The sequence below is a fragment of the Danio aesculapii genome, chromosome 21 (assembly GCF_903798145.1).
Source record: "Danio aesculapii chromosome 21, fDanAes4.1, whole genome shotgun sequence".
Lineage (NCBI taxonomy): Eukaryota > Metazoa > Chordata > Actinopteri > Cypriniformes > Danionidae > Danio > Danio aesculapii.
In genome coordinates this window covers 19,683,379-19,703,429 of record NC_079455.1, presented here as the reverse complement: position 1 = coordinate 19,703,429, position 20,051 = coordinate 19,683,379, and the positions used below count along the sequence as shown (strand labels likewise).

At 35.4% G+C, this 20,051-nt stretch overlaps 1 protein-coding gene across 2 annotated transcripts in view; it reads right to left on the bottom strand.

Moving 5' to 3' along the window:
• Window positions 1–18,456, bottom strand: part of gria1b (glutamate receptor, ionotropic, AMPA 1b) — a 90,229-nt gene extending 71,773 nt beyond the window's left edge. For both annotated transcript variants that reach the window (XM_056446424.1, XM_056446425.1), the window contains exons 1-2: window positions 18,087–18,456; window positions 17,808–17,942 (exon numbers count right to left, since the gene is read on the bottom strand). In XM_056446424.1, the coding sequence (XP_056302399.1) occupies window positions 17,808–17,942; window positions 18,087–18,168 (217 nt within the window). In that variant the 5' untranslated portion in view covers window positions 18,169–18,456. The remainder of the gene's footprint in view (window positions 1–17,807; window positions 17,943–18,086) is intronic.
• Window positions 18,457–20,051: the final 1,595 nt, after the last annotated feature.

Below are 20,051 nucleotides of genomic sequence, written 5' to 3'. Positions count from 1 at the left end.
AATGAACTGCCAATTTATCCAGCGTATGTTTTACACAGCGGATGCCCTTCCAGTTGCAAACCATCACTGGGAAACATCCATACACACTCATTCACACACATACACTACAGACAATTTAGCTTACCCAATTCACCTGTATCGCATGTCTTTGAACTTGTGGGGGAAACCAGAGCACCCGGAGGAAACCCATGCGAACACAGGGAGAACATGCAAACTCCACACAGAAATGCCAACTGACCCAGCTGAGGCTTGAACCAGCGATCTTCTTGCTGTGAGGCAATAGCACTACTACCCACTGCGCCACCCAGTTTGAAACCAATTGAGAGTAAGTAAACAGTGAGTAATTTTTCATTTTTAAGTAAACTATACCTTCAATATACATCTAATATTTAAACCGAAGTGATAGCACAAATAAACAAAGAAAAAAATAATACAAATAAATAGTTTATATTAAAAAACTGGCTTTACAGTCACAACATTAAGGAATTTAAATGAGAAAAAAAGTATTTTATTTTTTATTGTTAATTCATCTTGGAAATCAGAGAATAACACTTCAAAAAGTCCTTATAAAGAATGGACATAGTGTGGGTGATGTGTTGACCACTGACAAAATACACAAAAGTACTTAGGTACAGAGTTACCAACTGCTTTTTTTTGTTTGTTTTTGTTTAAATAAAAGCGCTGTCAGGATTTCCGTGTAGAAGACGTGCAGTGAAACATTAATGATTATTAAAAGCATTTAACCTCACTCACTCAATACTCTGGCATATGTTTTATGTGGCGGATGCCCTTTCAGCCTTAACCGAACACTGGGAAACACCTATACACTCTCGCATTCACACACACACACTCATCATCGTCAATTTAGTTCATCCTATTTACCTCATGCCTTTGGACTGTGGGAGAAACCCACCTGTAGACGGGGAGAACATGCAAACTCTAACGAAATATATCCTGGCCCAGCTGAGTCTTGAACCAATGACGTTTTTGCTCTAAGGCGAGAGTGCTAACCACTGAGCTCCCATTCAGTCCCATTCAATATTATTTACTAAGGTTTTTTTATGTCATTTTTTTAATTCCAAAAAAATTACGTCTTAACTCATATTACATCTCAACTTATTATCTTCATCGACTGCTTGTTTGCAACATACTGTAAAGCCTGGTTTATACTTCTGCGTCGAGTGATCGGCGTAACCCACAGTGCCTGCCTTGCGCGTAGTCATGCAGTTATACCTCTGCATGCTGTTTGTGTTGCTCTGTAATAACAATTTCAAAACGCTAGCTGGCTGTAGGTTCTTATGTTCCTCTGTGTCTTGTTTCTTCACAGGTGTTTTGTTTTTTCTGAACGCTACAAATAGCTAAAACTCACTCTTTCTGTGGCAGGAACCAGTGGACGTGCAACAACATTAATCATAAGGTAACCACAAAACATCTGGAGTTCCTTCACGAGACTCGACACTTGTAAACATTTGCTCCATTGGGCTCGCGGCTTTCAGCATCCCTCACACTCGTCACCAATGCCAAGCTGACCAATCACAGAGTTTGCGCATCATTGCGACGTGTAGTTACATTTTATTATTACATATTACATATTTATTTATTTTTTTCAGTTTTCACCTTAAATTTGGATAGGATCATGAAGGACAGTCAGGAAAGTATTGGAAACAGAGAAAGGGGAAGTGTTGGCAAAAGACCTCGAGCCAAGAATCAAACTCGGGTCACCGTGAACACCATGGTGCTATATGTTGGCGAACTTAACCACTAGGCTTTTGGCACCAACTGTAGTTACATTTTTTGAGAGGTGCTCGTCAGCATCTGCTCCATGGTTAGGGTTATGCGACCGCGCGAAGGCTGTGCCAGACCATACACGTGCGATTGACACAGAAGTATAAATCAGCATTAAATTGCATTGGTTTATGCACTGCGTGAGACATTATAAAAATGAACTGTTAGATCTGTGCTATTTAACTAGTACATTGAGAGTAGATCACTAACATAATTTTTTTCATCTGTGCTTTTACAGAACTTCCCAAGCAAAATTTTATTGAAAAACTCCCCTTTTCCAGGACACAAGCAACTCTAAAATAAAGCATCAGCTCATTACAATATAAAATTTGTGAAACACTCACTATAACTGTACTTCTTCAATCGATACAGAGAGGTCGAAACAAGAAAGCAAGTGCTGGGGGTAGTCAATACATTATCTAAAATTCTGTCATGATCACCCCCTAAAGCACTTCCCCCTGAAAAAGCAAGACCTCAATATGTCCTGCCCTGCATTCTTCATTGTAATTACAGTGACAGTGAAACCTCCACCCACCAATCATCTCCGCTCCAGCCCCCTCACAGCCGGCTAAACCCCATGTGCTCAAGAGGCACATGGCAATTGATTTTTATTGCAGATCTCCAGTAGAGGACCTGTTTCATGTATTTGTACGTCCTCTGTTGCAGACGGTGTCAAATCGGGGTTTTCTCATACAAAAAAAACCCTACTTTTATTATTAAGTATTGAGTTTCACCTGCGACTGTATCCTATTCTGCAGTTATAATTAGACACTGCTCTGTCTTTTTAAACCCTTCCACATTGCATACATTAATAATAATGCAGGCATTTTCAGACATAATTATAGCAGATTTGCAATAAAACACCTCTTTTACCACACATTTCAATCACAGTGGCCGAAACTCAAAAGTGTTTTCAAGCTAAGACCTTCCATTCGTTCCAGCGAACGTATAATTTCAGTGGATTTTCGTACCATTTGCATTCAGACATGTTGGTTCCCTGCGGCTGTGAGCATGTGAATGAGGGATGTGCCACAGTTGTGACATTCTTCAGCTCCAAATCTTTCCTTCGGGCGAGTAAACTTTCAAACCAGGCTCAGAAAACAACTCCGACAGCAGATAGCTTTCTCTGCTCCTCATCTACTACAGCAGGCACAATTTAAGCCATAATAATCACTGATAGAGAGGACAGACGAAACGCACTGTCACTCTGAGATGTGTATCTCTTAAAACAGACGATAAAGAAGCCGCACAATGCATTTATCTCAATCATTTGGAAAGATAACGAGAGATTCCTGTGTGCGCATCTTCTTTATCAGCGTTCTTCATGCCTACCGCAGATTTAATAATAAAAGGAGGAGGAGGGGGAAGCGGAAAAAAGAACAACTCATTTTTATGCAGTGCTGGCGGAAAGGAGTATCAAGGTTTGAATCTCGGGTGGAGAGAGATGAGCATGAATGTATAGTCAGGGCTGGGGAGGAGAAAACAAGTTCTCCGCCTGAGGTGATCTCCACGATGCTGAATGATGTTTGTGACAGGTGGGTCCAGCGTGAGTGATCGCGTCTGATCTTCAGTCACTGCAGTGAAGATGAGAGGAGCTCGGCTGCATCAATCTGTTCCAGCGGCCTCTGTTCTCCTTGCCTTTGGTTACTGAGCAGCTGAGGTAAAAAAAAAAGGAGGGGGGGGGGGGGGGGGGGGGGGTTTGAACTGATGTGCAGTCCTGAGGGAGTCATACCATGGCTGAAAAACCAAAAATGGTGACAGGGGTCATATATACCAGCCAGGGTTAATCAGAGTTGTACTTTCCAACGAATAATAGATGTATAGTTTAATGGAATGTTTGGCTAAAAATTTGTTACTCACTCTTGTGTCGATCTGACTCTTTCTTTTCTGTGTGAATACAGTCCAGCCTTCACCTTCTGTTTTCATACGTGTAAAAGTGGATGGTTATTTTTACTGACAAGCTCTCAAAAGGACAAAAATAAAGCAGCAGTGGTCCATATGACTCATGCACTATATTCCAAGTCTTCTAAAAACACAATATACCATCTGAAAAGTGAAATAGGTAACTGGTAGATAGTATTTTCTGCCATATTGGATCATTAAAAGTAACTTTTAATGGGTGCAGCAGGGTTGATTCTCAAAATAATTTTGACTGAAAACCATACCTGTCAACCCTCCCATTTTTCCCAGGATTCTCCTGTATTTTACAGTTCTTTTCCGATATCATCCCGTTAAAGTATTTTCCCATATTTCTCCCTTATTTTCCGTCTTTCTCTAAAGGCTGGCAATAAACATTAAAGAGCCAATCCTGCTTATACGTAACCCATACTGCCGAACCACCAGGGGGCGCCCCTCCCTATTAAATGTAAATCTGTTCTGTGATTTTGTCTTATTTAGGCATGAATACAGTTTGAAAAAAATATAAAAACAGCGCGATTCCCTTCATTTCCATTACAGGTGCCGTCGCCCCTCCTATGTAATCCTCAAAACAGTCATATAGTGGTGCGTGACTGTAGGCTGACGTGCTTCATAGTGATAAATAGATACTGTTTCCCAAACGGATTCTGTACACGTGATTTGAAGCGGAGCGAAAGCCTGGGTTTTGAGTGCATGTTTGAACAGACATATACACATAATTAATAATAATAACACCTAAAGATGGAGATCTTGGTGGGTTTTTTTTTAAACACAACTAATTTTGTCCTAAATGAGCATAAACAGTTAGGGAAGCAATCGAATGCTTTCATTATAATGTTAGATCTGTGCATTTTTAAAGTGACACCGCTGTTATATAATCAAACAAATAACCTAAAGAAATGAGAGACTCAATCACTGCTCTTTAATCAGATTGTTCAAGTTATACAGTGAAGAAAAGGTTAATGAGATGTGATAACTTGATTCTATTTCATTATAATAGCTATTAATCTTAATAGGCTAAACTGTTTGCTAATTTATTTGCTGCTAATGTATACTATCTATTTATTCTTTTGTAAATATTAATAATAAAACATATTACTTACATTTCAACTGTTTATTTACAATGAAACAGCTGTAGTAGAACATATTTAGTAATTTTAGCTCCCTAGCTCCCGAGGTAGTGAATCAGTAGGTTGTGTGCACAAATTAAGGCACTTATAGGACAGTAAGGAGCTTGGATCACTACACATTGCGACACTGATGGTCAGTGGCGGTTCTAGACCACAGTGACTGCGGGCCACTCGTGCTTTTAGGGGTCACACTTTATTATTTTTCTTATTTGAAGCATTGTTTCATGCAGTTTTTCATGTCGTTTATTACTTCTCACTCTGCAGTCTCTAGATGTAAGCTAATAATTTATTTTTGATGTTTAACATTTGATTAAATATTATTTAGCCAGTAAAACAAGTAGTTATTTTAGCATGACAATATTATTACTACTACTACTACTCTTACTAATACTACTCCTATATAATACTATTAGTAGTAGTAGTAGTAGTAGTAGTAGTAGTAGTAATAGTATTAAAACTGTCCTTTAATGGCTGCTTGTTCTGAAAAGTTATAATTATGATTTAAAGTTATAATTGTAAAAGTTTAATACGTGGGCAACCGGATGTATAATTCAATCAACATCCTCACTATAAACTGGTCAGGAATGATAAACACATTTAAATAAGTAATTCCTCTAAACTGTTCAGTGCATTTATTGTACAGAACACAGTGAAACTGAATGATTGGTAACTCACTGTCAGGCATTTTAAAGCTTAATTCACTATTACTGACTAATTTAATGTTACACTAATCCTGTGTTTGTGTGGGTTTCCTCCAGTTGCTCCGTTTTCCCCCCCAATCCGACATGGGCATCTGCTGGTTAAAACATATGTCGGAATAGTGGTTCATACTTATGTGGCTACCCTTAATAAATAAGAGATTAGGTCGAAGGAAAATGAATGAGTGAATAATCCTGTCAACAGATGCATTGTGATTTGTGCGTGTCTACAGTGTTGCTATGTCTATTTGTTCAAGCGTCTGTGAACTGTTCTTTAGGCCCAGCTCATAAATCAATGAAATTCAATAAAAATGTAATTAATAGTTTATAATGGGGTCAGATGTGGATAGCGATATATAGGTATTATTTACTATAGAGAATATTTGGATTTTTCTTGGTTTATAATGGACTTTTCTGTGTTTTTTCCTAAGATCCTGCAACATGAAAGTCATGGTTCGTACCTCCTTCCTGCTATTTCTACTTTGAGCAGTTGGTTAATGAATGCATACAAAACATCTTGTTGGTCAGTCTAGTTAAGTAAAAACTTCATGCCGTTTTTGTAAGATATTTAATGCTTCTGAAAGATGTCTCTTTCACAAGGTTGATTTATTTTAACATAAAAAAGCTAAATATATATGTCTCTCTCTCTCTCTTTTCCTCCCAAATTATGGCAGCGATGTGCCTAGGGGATTGGCTGGAGTGACCCAGGGTGTCTTTTAAAAAGTGAAACAGGCGTGGAGCTAAGGAGAGCGAGTTGGTTGACATGTTGTTTGGCGTTTGATGTTATAAAAAAATATTGTTGCAAGTGTTATTTTTGATTGTTTATTCCCGTTTTGGTGTGTGTTAATTTGGACTTTTGTTTGTTGTTTATCCATCCGTGTCTCCCCCTCCCCTGTTGTTTTGTTTTTGGTTTGTTTGTTTTAAATACTGTACCTTGTATATATAGTACAGAGTGAGAAGCAGTAGGGGTTGGACGCCAAACTTTCCTTTTCTGTAAAATTTTTTTCTTGTTTTTATATATGGGAGACAGGAGTAGTTTCGTATTTTTATTTCTGTTGTTTTGTTAGGTATATTTAGTTCATTTGGGCGTTCAGGTAGGGGATACATTTTTGATAATTATTTTTCTTTGGGTCCTCTACGAAATATTTGGCTTCCCATTTTGGGTGTTTAAAAAAGAAAAAGAAAAAAAAAAGACAAATAAACAAACCCAATTCCAAAGGTTTCTTAAAAGTGATTTTATTTGTAAAGTGTTGTTTTGTTACGTCCTTGACACCCTAGACCCGGGTTGTAACAATATAATATCCTGAAATTTTGTTACAATTTGAAAATTCTGTTTTCTTGTTGGCTTTAATATTTAACATATATTCTCGCTGTGATACAAAGCTGATTGTTCAGCATCATTATTCCAGTTTTCAATGCCCGATGATACTTCAGAAATGTTTTAAATGTCTTAATTGTGACTTTATGATCAACTGAATGCGTCTTTGTTTTATAAATTTGCATGAACTACTTTGCTTTTACTGTTATGCTGCTTCTTTCCTTCATACTACAAAGCATTTTCCACTTTTGTGTTTATAAAAACCTGAAGTTTGTATGTTTTTCCTAAAATTTCTTTGCATATATACAACAAAGTAAGCATAATAGTATATAAAATACATAAAATATAGCTAATCTACCTAAAAGACACATAAATTAAAATAACCAGTTATTTAGACCATGAGTCAAATTTCACCCCTAAATTTGTGTCTGTAGGCCTAATACGCTATGCTAACGAACCCAAAGTGAATAGATTGAATAGAAACCTTCAAAAACCATGGAAAAAAACATGAAAATAAAACAGGATTGAAATTATGAGAATAAGTTTTTTTTTTTTTTTTTTAAATATGATCTGTTCCTTAAAAATTCAATATGGTAGCAGCTCATGAGCGAATACTGTAGCATTAGGGCCCAGCGTTTCCCTTGCAGAGAAAATACCTAGATCATTTCAGAGATTACAGCCAAGCAGGCTCTTTTTGTTACCTAACAGAATCAGATTTTGTCCCTGGTGTCCTCTAAGCGGCTTGTAGCCTCAGTCTTTGCAAGATGATATTTCTGATAAGGCACATTTTTATCACTGTATCATTCCAGCCCAGTGAAGGTCGCCCCACAGACACACATCCCGAAATCACAACCGCTAACCTTACAGCTGCCTGAGCCATTCCCTCTGAATGGCATCCAGATCCTCATCGCTAACGAAGCTAGTGTCATCTATAATCAACACTGAAGCTTCCTGAAATCAAAAAAAGCCATTCATATTTCACAATGCTTCATTATGAATTCGTCTAACGCCTTGAAGTTTTTGCTAATGGTCATACAGCTGATGCTAACATGTCCATATGGAGCCAGATGAGTCTTAAAAATTAATACGTTTACAATATAAAATTAACACAATCAAGATTTACAAAATACAATTTGCAAGTTCAAAACATGATTAAAACTCCAAAATCAAATCCATTTCGTAATTTCAAAACACTATATAAAAATACACAAATCCATTTCGTAACTTTAAAACACTATTTAAAAATACACAAATCCAGCTCGGCAATTCAAAACCCGATTCAAAAATACACAAATCCAATTCGTAAATTCAAAACAGGATTCAAATATACACAAATCCAACTCGTAATTCAAAACACGATTCATAAATACAAAAAAAATATACATTTCGTAAATTCAAAACCTGATTTAAAAATACGCAAATTGAATTCATAAATTTAAAACACGATTTAAAAATACACAAATCCAATTCATCAATTCAAAACACGATTCAAAAATACAAATTCTATTCGTGAATTCAAAACCCGATTCAAAAATACGCAAATCCAATTCGTAAATTCAAAACACGATTCAAAAATACACAAATCTAATTCATTAATTTAAAACCCGATTCAAAAATACACAAATTCAATTCATAAATTCAAAACACGATTCAAAAATACACAAATCCAGCTCATAATTCAAAACACGATTCATAAATTAAAAAGAGAATCAATTTCATAAATTCAAAACACGATTTAAAAATACGCAAATTGATATCGGAAATTTAAAACACGATTCAAAAATGCACAAACCCAATTCATCAATTTAAAACACGATTCAAAAATACACAAATCCAATTCATCAATTCAAAACACGATTTAAAAATATGCAAACTGAATTCGGAAATTTAAAACACGATTCAAAAATACACAAATCCAATTTATAAATTCAAAACACGAATTAAAAATGCACAAATCCAATTTGTTAATTCAAAACAAGATTTAAAAATACACAAATTCAATTTGTAAATTTAAAACAAGATTTAAAAATACACAAATTCAATTTGTAAATTCAAGACATGATTCAAAAATACACAACCAATTCGTAAATTCAAAACCCAATTGAAAAACACACAGATCCAATTCGTAATTCAAAACGAAATTCAGAAATACGCAAATTGAATTCGTAAATTTAAAACACGATTTAAAAATACACAAATCCAATTCATCAATTCAAAACACGATTCAAAAATACAAATTCTATTCATAAATTCAAAGCCCGATTCAAAAATACGCAAATCCAATTCGTAAATTCAAAACACGATTCAAAAATACACAAATCTAATTCATTAATTTGAAACCCGATTCAAAAATACACAAATTCAGTTTGTAAATTCAAAACACGATTCAAATACACACTAATCCAGCTCATAATTTAAAACACGATTCATAAATTAAAAAAAGAATCAATTTCATAAATTCAAAACACGATTTAAAAATACGCAAATTGAATTCGGAAATTTAAAACACGATTCAAAAATGCACAAACCCAATTCATCAATTCAAAACACGTTTTAAAAAATACGCAAATTGAATTCGGAAATTTAAAACACGATTCAAAAATGCACAAACCCAATTCATCAATTCAAAACACGATTTAAAAATGCACAAATCCAATTTGTAAATTCAAAACACGATTTAAAAAATACGCAAATTGAATTCGGAAATTTAAAACACGATTCAAAAATGCACAAACCCAATTCATCAATTCAAAACACGATTTAAAAATGCACAAATCCAATTTGTAAATTCAAAACACGATTTAAAAAATACGCAAATTGAATTCGGAAATTTAAAACACGATTCAAAAATGCACAAACCCAATTCATCAATTCAAAACACTATTTAAAAATGCACAAATCCAATTTGTAAATTCAAAACATGATTCAAAAATACACAACCAATTCGTAAATTCAAAACAAGATTTAAAAATACACAAATTCAATTTGTAAATTCAAAACATGATTCAAAAATACACAACCAATTCGTAAATTCAAAACCCAATTGAAAAACACACAGATCCAATTCGTAATTCAAAACAAAATTCAGAAATACGCAAATTGAATTCGTAAATTTTAAACTCGATTGAAAAATACACAAATTTAATTTGTAAATTTAAAACTTAATTCAAAACTACGTTCATGTATGAATTCATGTATGAATTTTGTAAATGTATTATTTTTGAGACTGATGATCTGGCTCCATCTGTCTGCGATAGCTAGTCGATATATGCAATAGCTATCCTTGGCATTTTTCAAGCTAGCTTTCACATCAAGGCTTTTATTGTCTTTAAAGTCTTCCATCACTTGTATATTAAGGCAACCACGCAGGTAAAAGCGTTTCAGTGGTCTATGTGAGATCCACAGGGAAGACACACAAAACAGTGTTTGTTCCTGAACCCGCTCTGACGTGAGCTTCAATGGGTCTCTTTGGAGCCGCCTGATTGACATGCTGTGGACATTTGGCCCGACTGCATGTCAGCGTGATGAAAGGACTGATACGTGCTGAAAGGAGGACCACTGGGCCGAATGGGACTAATGCCATGAACAGACTGTCATAAAGGCTTGCGATGTGGCAAAAGCAGAAACGGATTCTTAAAATAATTCACGTATGGAAGAAAAATGAATCACAAGGGCCCGTTTGCCAAGTTTAAAGTGATGTGATGATGAGGTTTTATTCAACTAGAAAGGCGAGAGGAGAAACGGTCACCACCATCATGACAGATGTCGACTGGTTATTTCACTTGTCACTGGGAGGTCGACGTACTGCATGTAACTCGCTATTCATCAGTACAGCTGACAACTCCACTTCAACTTTAAATCAAAGCTGCATGCAATTCCTCAACCTTAATATTGTGTAGCAATTTCAGTGTGGTCTGATATTCTGTTTGAAAACATCTAAGGGCCCAGCCAATTCTGATAAACTGTTTACTGTGAAATGCTGTCATGCATTTTCAATGAATGTTGAAATGTGGCATTCCAACAACACTGCTTGAAGACTATATTAAAGAGATTGTTCATTCGAAAATTAAATGACTGGCATCCTTTACTCACTTAGTAATGTGTTTTTGTTTATATATATATATATATATATATATATATATATATATATATATATATATATATATATATATATATATATATATATTCATAAAAATTATAAACTTTTTGTGTAAAGATTATAGCAAAAGAAACAAAAACACATTACTAAGTATATATATATACAGGCAGTGACGCAATGGTGCAGTGGGTAGCACGTTCACCTCACAGCAAGAAGGTCGAGCTCCATTTTTGTGTGGAGTTTGCATGTTCTCCCCATGTTTGCGTGTGTTTCTTCCACAGTCCAAAGACATGTGGTACAGGCGAATTGGGTATGCTAAAAAATTGACCGTAGTGTATGAGTGTGTGGATGTTTCCCAGTGATGGGTTGTGGCTGGAAGGGCATCTGCTGCGTAAAACATATGCTGGTTAAGTTGGCAGTTCATTCCGCTATGGTGACCCCAGATTAATAAAGGGACTAAGCCGAAAAGAAAATGAATGAATGAATATATTTACAGGCAAAGTTAGTTGGATTCCTATTAACTTTCACAAAATAAATGCTAAAATGTTTACATTTTTTTTTTCGAGTTTGAAATTTGCAAGTCTCACACAGTTTATTTTCTTGGTTGGTCCAGGTCATGCCAGGTCAAAAAAAAAAATTAAATGACAAATTTTCTGAATGTTTAGTTAGCATTCACACATTTTTTCTAAGAGCAAATCTAAAAGCACAAAAAATTAAACTTTTTGTACTATAGGAACTTTAGGAACACAACATCCAAAACAATTTTGTGCTTGGGTAATAAACATTTTGTGATGGATGATAGCAGACACTGTTTTTAATTAGATATGGTACTGTTGATATAATGTAAGGTTTTCATATCATCTTTTTTTTTTAATGATATCAATACTGATATTATTACTTTTACTATTACTACTTCCTGAGAATGGGAACAGGATCATTATACTTTAACAGGATAATTCACCCCAAAATGAAAATGCTGCTATTTTCAACACAAAAGTAGATGTTTTGAAGAAAGTTGTTTGCTGGTACCTATTGATTTCCTTAGTAAAAAATAAACTCATATGGAAGTCAATGGACACCAGCAATCAGCTTTCTCCAAAATATATTTTGTGTTTAACAGAACAAAAAACTAATAAAGGTTTAAAAACACACGAGAGTAAAAGATGAGGTGATTTTTCATCTCTTTAAAGGGCACCTATGATGAAAATCATCTTTTGAAAGCTGTTTGGACAGAACTGTGTGTATGTATAATGTGTCCACAGTCATATTGGAGTGATATAAACCCTTTTTTTTTTAATTTCCTGACGTTAAAATAGGAACCAAATCCCCGTGATTTTGAGGCCCACCGCAACGTGACGTAGGAGTGTGATTTTCCCATTGATTGACAGACGCCATGTTTGTATAATAACATGTATACACATGTCCACAGAACATTTTTTCCAAATAAACTGGGATTAAAATATTTGTTACAACTGTGAATTTTCATAAGTTTAAGACATTTTTAAAACAGCATGTTCGTAATAAAGACAGTAAAATCCCTATGTAATTCTTAACCGATATAATCATCACGGCCGCATGGTGTCAGTTATCACGCATATATTCAATTCAATTCAATTTTATTTATAAAGCACTTTAAAACAACACAGTCGACCAAAGTGCTGACAACAGAGAGTAAAACATGTGTAACATTGTGTAAAGATTATAGCAAAAGAAACAAAAACGCATTAAGTGAGTAAACATGTGTTCCATATATGTGTGTGTGTGTGTGTGTGTGTGTGTGTGTGTGTGCGTGTGTGTGTGTGTGTGTACTGCAAACGGCATTTGTGTGAGACTCATCGTTTCAGAAAGGCTTGGATAAACTCCACCACGAACACATGAAATAAACTTACTTGGTCATTTTTGACTAATCAGCTGTACTTCAGCTTCATCCTCTGTCTTTTTATCTGACGCAACACATAATAAGCAGACATGCACATCGGCACATTCAGTAGGGAGTAGCTCATTTTTATTTAAAGCCACAGGCTACAAAAACAGCTACAATATATTTAGACACCAAAATGGGCAACTTCTGGAGGCTATAATAAATAATCTGATGGGTATTTTGAGCTGAAACGTTACAGACACATTATGGAGATACTAAGGGCTTCTCTTTCATCTTTTAAATGGGGTAAATTAGGTGCACTTTAAGGCAACTTATTAAATTTGTGATTTACAGAAATATTGATAAAATAATATATCATTGCAGTGACTTGCCATGTTGATTAAAGCCCACTATTATCAGTGCAAGTTAAACCCTCCTTTATGTTGTAATCAAGGGAAAATGTTTCCTCCCAGAAGAACACCTGTCCTACTTCTGCTAAATATTGTCAATTCCCTCCCACGCAAGTGGGTTTTTCACTATACATCCCTTTGTGGCTCTGCTCCCACATGCATACATCAAAACCCCAGAAAATAATCACTCTGGCTATGATGCAATGAATAATAGATTAAATGAATCTATCTGAGCTGTGCTAAACGGTTACTGTAACTCTTCAGAGTTTGGGAACCAGTTCAGGCACATATCTAAGAAAATAAGAGTCTGCGCTGCTCCGTTTGTGTCATTCCTACCATGTATCTTACAAAGCATGCTAAAAAAGAAAACAGATAATAATTCTCAGTAATGGGAACATGTCTAAATGAAAAAATATAAAGCCTTTACATGTGTTAAACAACAATAAAAGGTAAAAGATGACAGGCTGTTTTTTCTCCTTTACTCTTTTATTTTAGATTATCTGACGATTTAAAAAAAAATGCAAAGTCTTATGCAATATAGGGTTAACATGATCATAAAATCCAGCCACAGTATATGGTCAGAACCATAAGTGACCACACTGCATCTGTAGTAGACACTAATCTGTCCTGATGTAAACCCAGACGGAAGCAAAGGACCGCCTACTCACCTGTCAATCAACCATTATATTTTAACAGTGGTTCTCAACCCTTTTCCTGAAAATGGATGTGGGTGTAAAACAGAAAGTGGCCTCAGGAGCAGGGCTAAAAAACACTGCACTAAACATAGAGTTGATTAGAAGCGCTTTAAAGGCAACCAATCATCTAAACCCCCTCATAATCCAATCACAAGGGACCCACTGGAGACTCATTTGAGATGCATGTTAACACCAAGTGTAAACAGTTTTAGTCTGACCGCTTGTATACTAGATCAGTCAAGAATGAAGAAAACATTGTACTAGGTGTAAACAAAGTTCAAGAAAATTAAGTTAGCAATTAAATATGACAACAATTAGAAACATCCAAATTCAATATTGACATTGCCCTGTTGGTTGTTTAATGTGTAGGCTGGTCAGCCTCAGTGGTCTAAAGGCACTAAAATGAACACAATTATGGAGATAACCAATCAAATCAAGTTAATTACTAATAACAGCAAGGGAAAACCACCTGAATTAGTCAGATTTTATTAATTATTAAAAACAACTACAAAAGAAATTTGAGTGTGATTACAAAATTGAGTGCATCACATGATCAGCTGCTAAATTCAGATCTGCTTTCCTGTACTATAAATCACAATTAATCAGTGTTTTCAAACAAATGATGTTTATTTTAAGTTTCACACATTTAAATAGATATACGTACTAGCAAAACATACCATTTATGGTTTATAAAATACATGCTGATGTCTATATAGATGGTAAAAAATATATATTTTAAACACAGTTGAAGTCAGAATAATTAGCCCCTTTATTCTATTTTATTTTCTTTCATTTTATTTTTTAAATATGTAGAAAGTCTTATGTGTTTTATTTCGGCTAGAATAAAAGCAGTTTTAAATTTTTTAATAGCCATTTTAAGGACTAAATTATTAGCCCCTTTAAGCTATATTTTTTTCGATAGTCTACCGATCAAACAATCGTTATACAATAACTTGCCTATTTACCCTAACCTGCCTAGTTAACCTAAATATTTTGCAGAAAAAACAATATATGCTTAAATCATCAGGGGTCTGATTTATAAAATTCACATAGACCAGAATCATTTATTTTTCTTCAACTTAGTTCGTTTATTCATCAGGGATTGCCACATTGGATTGAACAACTAACTATTCCAGCATGTTTTACACCGCAGATGCCCTTTCAACAGCAACCCAGTACTGGGAAACATCCATACACACTCACATTCACACACATACACTACAGCTAGTTTAGTTTACTCAATTCACCTATAGCAAATGTCTTTGGACTGTGGGGGAAACCAGAGCACCCAGAGGAAACCCACGCGAACACAGGGAGAACATGCAAACTACACACAGAAATGCCAACTGACCCAGCAGGGACTCGAACCAATGACCTTCTTGCTATGCTAACCACTGAGCCACTGTGTCACCAATTTTTACTATATTTATTAATAAAAATGGCTTATATGATGATTTAGAGTGGTTCAATTTCTGCCCATTTAGTGCGTATGCCACATATATAAATGAGACCCTTAGGCTGTGGTGTGTCATGTAATAAAACTAATGTGTCACCATGTAAACTTTAAAGCAATGCCTACTAAATAATGGTCACATTCTAAAACTCACACTGGTGGGTCAGCAGGAGTATTTAAAACTTGTGAAAGGGTTTAAATGGTTACGCTTTGCTGATCTAATTCACGACCACTGTTTTGTACTCTGCGCTTCCGCTGTAGATATTGTTCATATTCAGCAACTGAAAATTGAGGATGGCATTGAGCAAATTTTTACAATATCTATGTTTATTCTTTCTTTCAGAGACAATAACTTGTCGTGCACTTAATTTGTCATCCAAAATAATGGCTTAAAATGCAAATATTAAATAAAAAGGCCATTGCCACACGAAGGAAGTAAACCAATGCTTAATACAAAATATCTATTTTTGTCCAAATAAGGGAACCATATGGGCTTCACGTTATAAAATTGTCTATCAGTACCACTGCAATTATTGCAAGTGCATCTTTTTAAGCTTTTTATGTTTTCCCTTTATAATAACAAACAAAAACACAATGGCAAACACAGTTCTCTTGAACATATCAATCAAGTGACAAAAACGCTGATTTTCTTTTGTTCTGCATCTTAAAGCCCCACTCATTGTTCTTGTAGCAAAGGAAGAAAAATTATAATCAAACTGAAATTTGTTGCCCTTTCTGGCTGCGGTGCTCTCTGGTTTTGTTCTGGGAAGGTGTATGTAGCGATTAGAGGATAAGACAGCAGCCATGCACAATCGCCCTGATGAGCGAACTCTCTACAGATGTAATTAGCTCCATATAATTACTTTCACACTTCCCCGTGACAAGAACATACAGAATCAGCTCTTACACTGTGTGTTCAACTTTCCTTTGATAGCCTCCCTCTAACAAGACACTCTCCGATGTCACCCTATAAAATCGCCCAGAGGACTGCCCTAAAATGAAAAACACTGCTCCAGCCCTAGATTTAGTGCTCAGCCTCCAGTAAACAGCGTACTCTTGCTTTGAGGCACTGAGACTCACTTAAAAGAGCTCAACATGAGAGAGGTTTATCACAAGTACTCATCTGGGAGAAACTATAGCCCATGTGAACCTGTCAGGGTGATTGGTCTACTGTGTAAGCGTCAAAGTATCTCAAACATCTGAAATATCTCTTCATCAGAAGCTGTTTGAATAATCAGCAATACACACTTAAAAATAAAGGTGCCAGAAAAAAGTGGCTTTGTGAGGGAACCTTTTTTAGGTTCCTCAAAGAATCTTTTAGTGAAAAGTTTTTCAAATGAATCTATAAAAACCTTGTGTGGAATGAAAGGGTTCTTCATGCAACTATCAATGCCAGTAAAGAACCTTTATTTTTGAAGAGTGGATGTACTGTTGTACGTCGCTTGTAGAGTTAAACACGAGCATGGAAAGGTTGCCTGCGTCAATCTCAGACATCAAAGGGCAAGATTTGTGATTGACAGCCAGCTGAGCCATGAATGAGGGTGTCTTCTCTGTTTGGATTGTCTAAAATTGTTCACATTAGCTATGCGCAGGAATATGGTTCATTTTCCATCTTATGACAGGAAAATATGCTGTCAGCAAATATGCTATAAAAGCATGTTAAATATGACAACTGCAGTGGCAGAAATTTGCTGTTTAAAAAGGTGGTGGTAATGCTTCAGGCTATGTTTCAACAGAAATAAACTAAAGACAAAAATAATGCAATAAACAACACAATGTGCATACCTGTGCATACATTGCTCCCATAAATATAATGAAACTTAACTATTTAAAGCTGTTAATCCTACTTAGTTGCCTAAACATTTAAAAATATTGTATTTATAATGTCTTAAAGATGCTGTTTTGCACTATAAAAATATGATAATTCATATAATACTGTACATTACTGTACAGTCAATGGTAATGTTTTTTTATTTCATTTTTTTACACATCCATTAAAATTACAATGCATTTACAAAGTAAATATGCATAATAAATGCATATTTGTTTACTAAACACGTAAAAAGCACAAGTCTGTAAAAGCAACGTAATGAAACGAATGTGGCACAAGCCCCTGAAATTGTGAAACACACCACTGGCTTGTGTCAGATTCAACCTCAGGTGTTCCAGGACATTTTGCCTGCTTTGCAGTTCCACCTGACATCTTGACGTTAATCGTGACAGTAATCCAGCTGGGTTTTAGACTGTATAAGTGAAGACAGCAACAAAATGTCTGGGGTTTTACTTCGCTAAGCGTACACTGGCATAAATCATCTGTGCAGAGTCGTACGGAAATTCGGCAGAGCAACAAGCGTGATGGAAACAGGTCGCGTGCGCACTGCAGATGTTTGGCTTTGGGAAGAGTAACAGATCTCGGAGATGTACAGTAATACACAACTTACAGGCGTATGTCATGGCAAAGCTGCTCCCCGTGTCCACCATATCCACTTGTGGTACCAGTTTAGGAACATCATTGTGCTGCGAGAGGGCGAAACGGAACACATCGTATTCATGGGAGTCGGTTGGAAACAAACCTCCTGTCGAGATTACAGAAAGAGTAATTGAGGGGAAAGTACACGCAGAATGTGAACATCTAAAGGCAAATGACCTCAAAAATACCTCATTCTGTGCAACGGAAACTTTAGGGACGCGATTATAAACAATAGACGCCGAGTACTCACCTATGTTGATGTTACTTGGGAAACTTGAACATGAACACAACCCAAGCAAACCGGTTAAGAGTAGGACGAAGCTTTGCCACATATTTCCGTTTGCATTTGAGAAACACGCCAAAAGCCAAACATATATGATATATATCCAAAAGTCTTTTGTCTCTTCACTCACATTGAACCCATGGCTGTAACGCAGAGCCAGCAGAGCGCAGTGAATCCCTGTTGGTAAGTCCTGTTGGTACTGTAAAACTGTGGTGCTGACTGAATAAACGTGTCTCAAACAGACCTACTCACAACTGAACACACTCTCTGTAATGTCAGCAGGAGAAAGTCAACGCGGATCTTGATCGCTTTCTCAACACCATCACCGCGCGCGCTCCCGGTTACCGTTACTCTGAATAAAGAAGCGAGTGACTGGGTAAACTTGAAGCCGTGCGCAGACTGTACCATTATTAACAGCTTGCTTGCTCCAGTCGGCACAGCTATGTAAGATTATTGTTACAAGTTAAGCTAATAAAATGAATATTTAGAGGTGTCTATTAAATGACTTAAAACTGATAAACAGGTCAGAGCTTCATAAACAGACTATTGGATCAGCTGGAGCAAACTATATTACCCAACAAGATATTTTGTCAATTGTCAATGGCATATTTCAACATTTAAGATCAACTAATGGGTATTCTACACTCATAATAAATGCTGGGTTATATTAAGCCAGTTCTGGGTCATTTCGAAACTAATCCAAACAGGTTTGTCCATTTTTGAACCCAGGGTTAATACATACAGCTAAGCAATTTTTTTAGGGTGTAGAGTGAACAAATTGGCAGTTGGCTCATTTACACCCTAAAAAAAAACTGCTTAGCTGTGCTTACTCAAAGTGCTTTAAATAATAACCCTGACCCAACATTTCGGTTCATGAAATATTTTCTTTTGGAATGAATCACATATTGTAACTGATGCTATGGTGAATCTGAGGATTGCATCAACAACTGCATTGGTCACAATACCCCAGTGAATGACACAGACTGCATGAGTTAATAAATGATAAATGCATACTGTATTCACATCTATATTACATGCAATGCATTGCACAACATCAGCATTTATAAATTTGGCTGTTCACACTGTTCCAGTGAAATGTGTGTACTTGTATTCAGTCTACAAATTTGATCTATATACAGAGACTGCAGTGACTTGAATTAGAGAAATTGCACAGTAACACAGTAAAAGATTACTAATATTTATTAGCACCATACTTCCACAGGCTAATTGATTACAGTGGAGGGCAACATTATTAACCCTCCTGTGATATTTAATTATTTTCCGAAAATATTTCTTAAGGGATGTTTCACAGAGCAAGATGTTTTTTGATTGCTAAAGAACAAGTCTTCCAATGACTTACTTAATTAACACAACTTGCCTACTTAATTAATCTAGTCAAGCCTTTACAACAAACAATGAACAATGTATTGTTTAATTTTTAAGCATTAATTAATAAAAATAAAGGCATTAATTGTTAGTTGTTCTTACAGTGCATTAACTAACATATATATATATATATATATATATATATATATATATATATATATATATATATATATATATATATATATATATATATATATATATATATATATAATTCATGTTAGTATAAGTAACATTAACTAATAACTTTGTATAAAGTTTGACCTAAATGGGTGATATAATTGTAAATCGTCAAATATTGCACACATAGCACAAAGATGTGAGCACTGGATAAATTCAGGTTCAAAAATTTTGTGATAGAACACAGAGAATTTATAAAACCTTATTAAGATTAAATAAAGTTTATGTAACCAGGAAAGTGACACTGACAACTAGGGTGAAGATCTAAATGCAGGGTTTTATTGACAGGATGGTCAGGCAAGCAATGATCAACACAGGAGCAAACAGATGTATGAGGGCCATGCAGATTCGTAGTTGAAAAGGCAGACA